The sequence below is a fragment of the Octodon degus genome, unplaced genomic scaffold, assembly GCF_000260255.1.
Source record: "Octodon degus isolate 3935 unplaced genomic scaffold, OctDeg1.0 scaffold00058, whole genome shotgun sequence".
NCBI lineage: Eukaryota > Metazoa > Chordata > Mammalia > Rodentia > Octodontidae > Octodon > Octodon degus.
In genome coordinates, this window is record NW_004524634.1 from 1,933,846 (window position 1) to 1,936,578 (window position 2,733).

A 2,733-nucleotide genomic window follows, 5' to 3' on the forward strand; every position below is an offset into this window, starting at 1 on the left:
ATATATTTTAGGGAAGGGTCTACAGGGTGTTCAGGGTCTCACTACTAGATTGTACTCATAGTGATCTGCCTGTTTACAGCCTCCCAGGAACTGGGATTACAGGTGTGAGCTACCACACCCAGTCTCAACTGCCATCTCAAAGTGCCTGGGAGTTGAGCTGGCACAGCAGGCCCAGGGATCAAAACCCCAGCCCCTGTACCTGCTTGCAGGTGCTTTAATCCGCTGAGCTATTTGCCTGACCCTTCTCTTAATTTCTTATACATTTCTTTCTTTTTCCAATTTTGCATGAATATATTTGGTAATACGAATAACTAGTTGGAAGACAACACTATGCATTACAACAAATACTGTGAAATTTATATTACTTTGTTAAGTGAAATTCTGCATCACTTGTAATTTTTTCTGTTTTAATACTACTTTGTACTCTTTTAAAAATGGAAAATTAAAAAAAAAAATAGTCCTGGGCCGGGGAGATGGCTCAGTGGAATTAGCTCTTTCCTGGCAAGCTCAAGGGCCTGAGTTCAATCCCTGGTTCCGCCAAAAAAAAAAAAAAAAGTCCTAAAAAGAGAAATAATTATTTTGTTTCAAAGTTGGGTTTTTTGTTTTGTTTTGTTTTTGTATTTTTGTGGTACCAGGGATTGAACTCAGGAACTCGTGCTTGCCAGGCAAACACTTACTCTACTGAGCTATCTCCTCAGCCCTTGTTTCAAAGTTTGATGGATATACTTTTAGTGTTTTGCCTTTATATTGGCTATTGCTTTGGGAAAAGCCACTTTAAACATACGAAGTAAATGTCCTGCTTCAATTGATAGCTGTTATTTTTATAAATTGATGTTAAATTTTTATCAAATTCCTTGATACTTATTAACATTATCATAAATTTTTTTATTGATTGAATCATAAAAAATTTATAATATTAAACCATCCTGGCATTCTACAGACGAACCCTCAGTTACTATGTAGTATTAGTCTAATGCTATGCTCAGTGCTACTTATTAGTTTTGAAGAATCATGTTTTTGCATAGTAGAGACTGAACTCAAGGCCTTTGCATTGAGTTTCACCCTACACTCCTACAGTACTGGATTAGAGACACATGCCACCATGTCTGGCTCAGACAGCACCTTTTTCATTAATGTACAAAGTATAATCAGTCTGAATGTGCTATAATTGCTATAGCTTAGTATCCTTCTTTCAATCTTCTCTGAAAGAATTTAAAGAGCATCCTAATTGTTTGTTTCTTAAAGGTTTGAAAGAAACCTTTGACATCATATAGGTATGAGAATTCACTTAGGGGTCAATTGTCCAGAACCTAAACAGTATATAGGAGTTGTACTGGCACTATGGATTGTACCTTTTATTATTAGAAAATGAACCTCATGGTCCACCTGGCACTGAGATGGAGATAACTTAGAGGAAATGAAAAGTACTAATTATTGCCACAACCTTGGCATGATAAAGGAAGTAGAAGGCACTAGCAGTAAGGATTAGAAAAATGAACCAGATGGGAATCTGATGAAGATAGATTTCATTTCACTTTTCTGAGCAATCTTAAGACATTATAATTTCTCACTACAATTAGCTCCTCATTATATATGCTTCCCTTTTGTTCTGGATCTGTCTCCTCTAATATCTCACGCTATTAACTACTTAGCCTCTAGAAGAAAAAAGAATATCTAAAAGTGAGTTGGGTATTATTAAATGAACCGGCCTGCTTCTAGACAGAAGTCAGTTCAATTTCTCACATGTTAATTTATTCCCTGCAATAGGGTATGATTATGAAGATGCTGCCCATGAATATGGAAACTAGCAATATTATGTACTTTCTACACCAAAATCAAGAGATTAGAAAAACAAAACAGAGCTAACTACATAAAAGGTATGAATTAAGCCCTAATATAAGAGACTCTGGAGATAAAAAGCTCTACTTGTTATAGAGGTACTGGATCACTACTTCTCCAGAACACTGCAAAGATGACATCCAGAGCAGCCAGAATGGTTGCCAATTCTAAATCAAACTCTTCATCAATGAGACCTTCAACAAGTGCATCATGGTGTTGGCAAATTTTCTGCCCACCTAATACCTTGTACTATCTGGTTCCAGGGACTAAGGTTCCATGGACGAGCCTAGAAGGGCAGTGGCAGGGGACTTACCAAGTTGTCCAGCATCCTCATGAGGGCCTCAAACTCATGCTCCCCTAGCCGGCTCTTCTGCAGGGGTCCGAAGGTGCTCCCTGCCCACTGCACAGAGCCCACCTCGTGGGGCCGGTGCTTTTCCTGCTCCAGGAGAATGAGGTTCTCCACTCCTCCGGCACTGGACAGAGCCGACACCTGCAGTGAGGAGAGACAGAGCCCCTGTGCACACAGGACCCACTCGCCTGTGCCTCTGCATGTACTGGGACTAAAGAAGATGTGGTGAGAACTTAGAAGCCAGACACGGGGAACACTGAGGAAAAGCTGCTCAAAGCTTGCTGGGCATGTACCCATTTCCAGGAATAGGGCATTAATCTTTCCTGATCCCAGCTCTGAGAGAACAAGGAAAAGAAAGAAAGAGTGTGTGTTAAACCCTAGGGAAGAAGAATACAGAGAACTTAAAGCTACTTAGGAAGGAGACAAACACAGATTTGCAATTATTTCTGAGAAGAGAAGGAAGGAGGATAAAGTTCGAAAGGGCCTTAAAGAAGACTTCAATTCTTGTCTGTAACCTCACTGTCTCTGTCTCTGTCTCTGTCTCT

The 2,733-nt window shown here is 39.7% G+C and overlaps 1 protein-coding gene across 1 annotated transcript in view; it reads right to left on the reverse strand.

Moving 5' to 3' along the window:
* The window catches only part of Add2 (adducin 2), a 44,590-nt gene that overhangs the window by 17,079 nt on the left and 24,778 nt on the right, over window positions 1-2,733 (reverse strand). Inside the window, exon 9 of the mRNA XM_004634056.3 lies at window positions 2,153-2,329. Within this exon, the coding sequence (XP_004634113.1) occupies window positions 2,153-2,329 (177 nt within the window). The remainder of the gene's footprint in view (window positions 1-2,152; window positions 2,330-2,733) is intronic.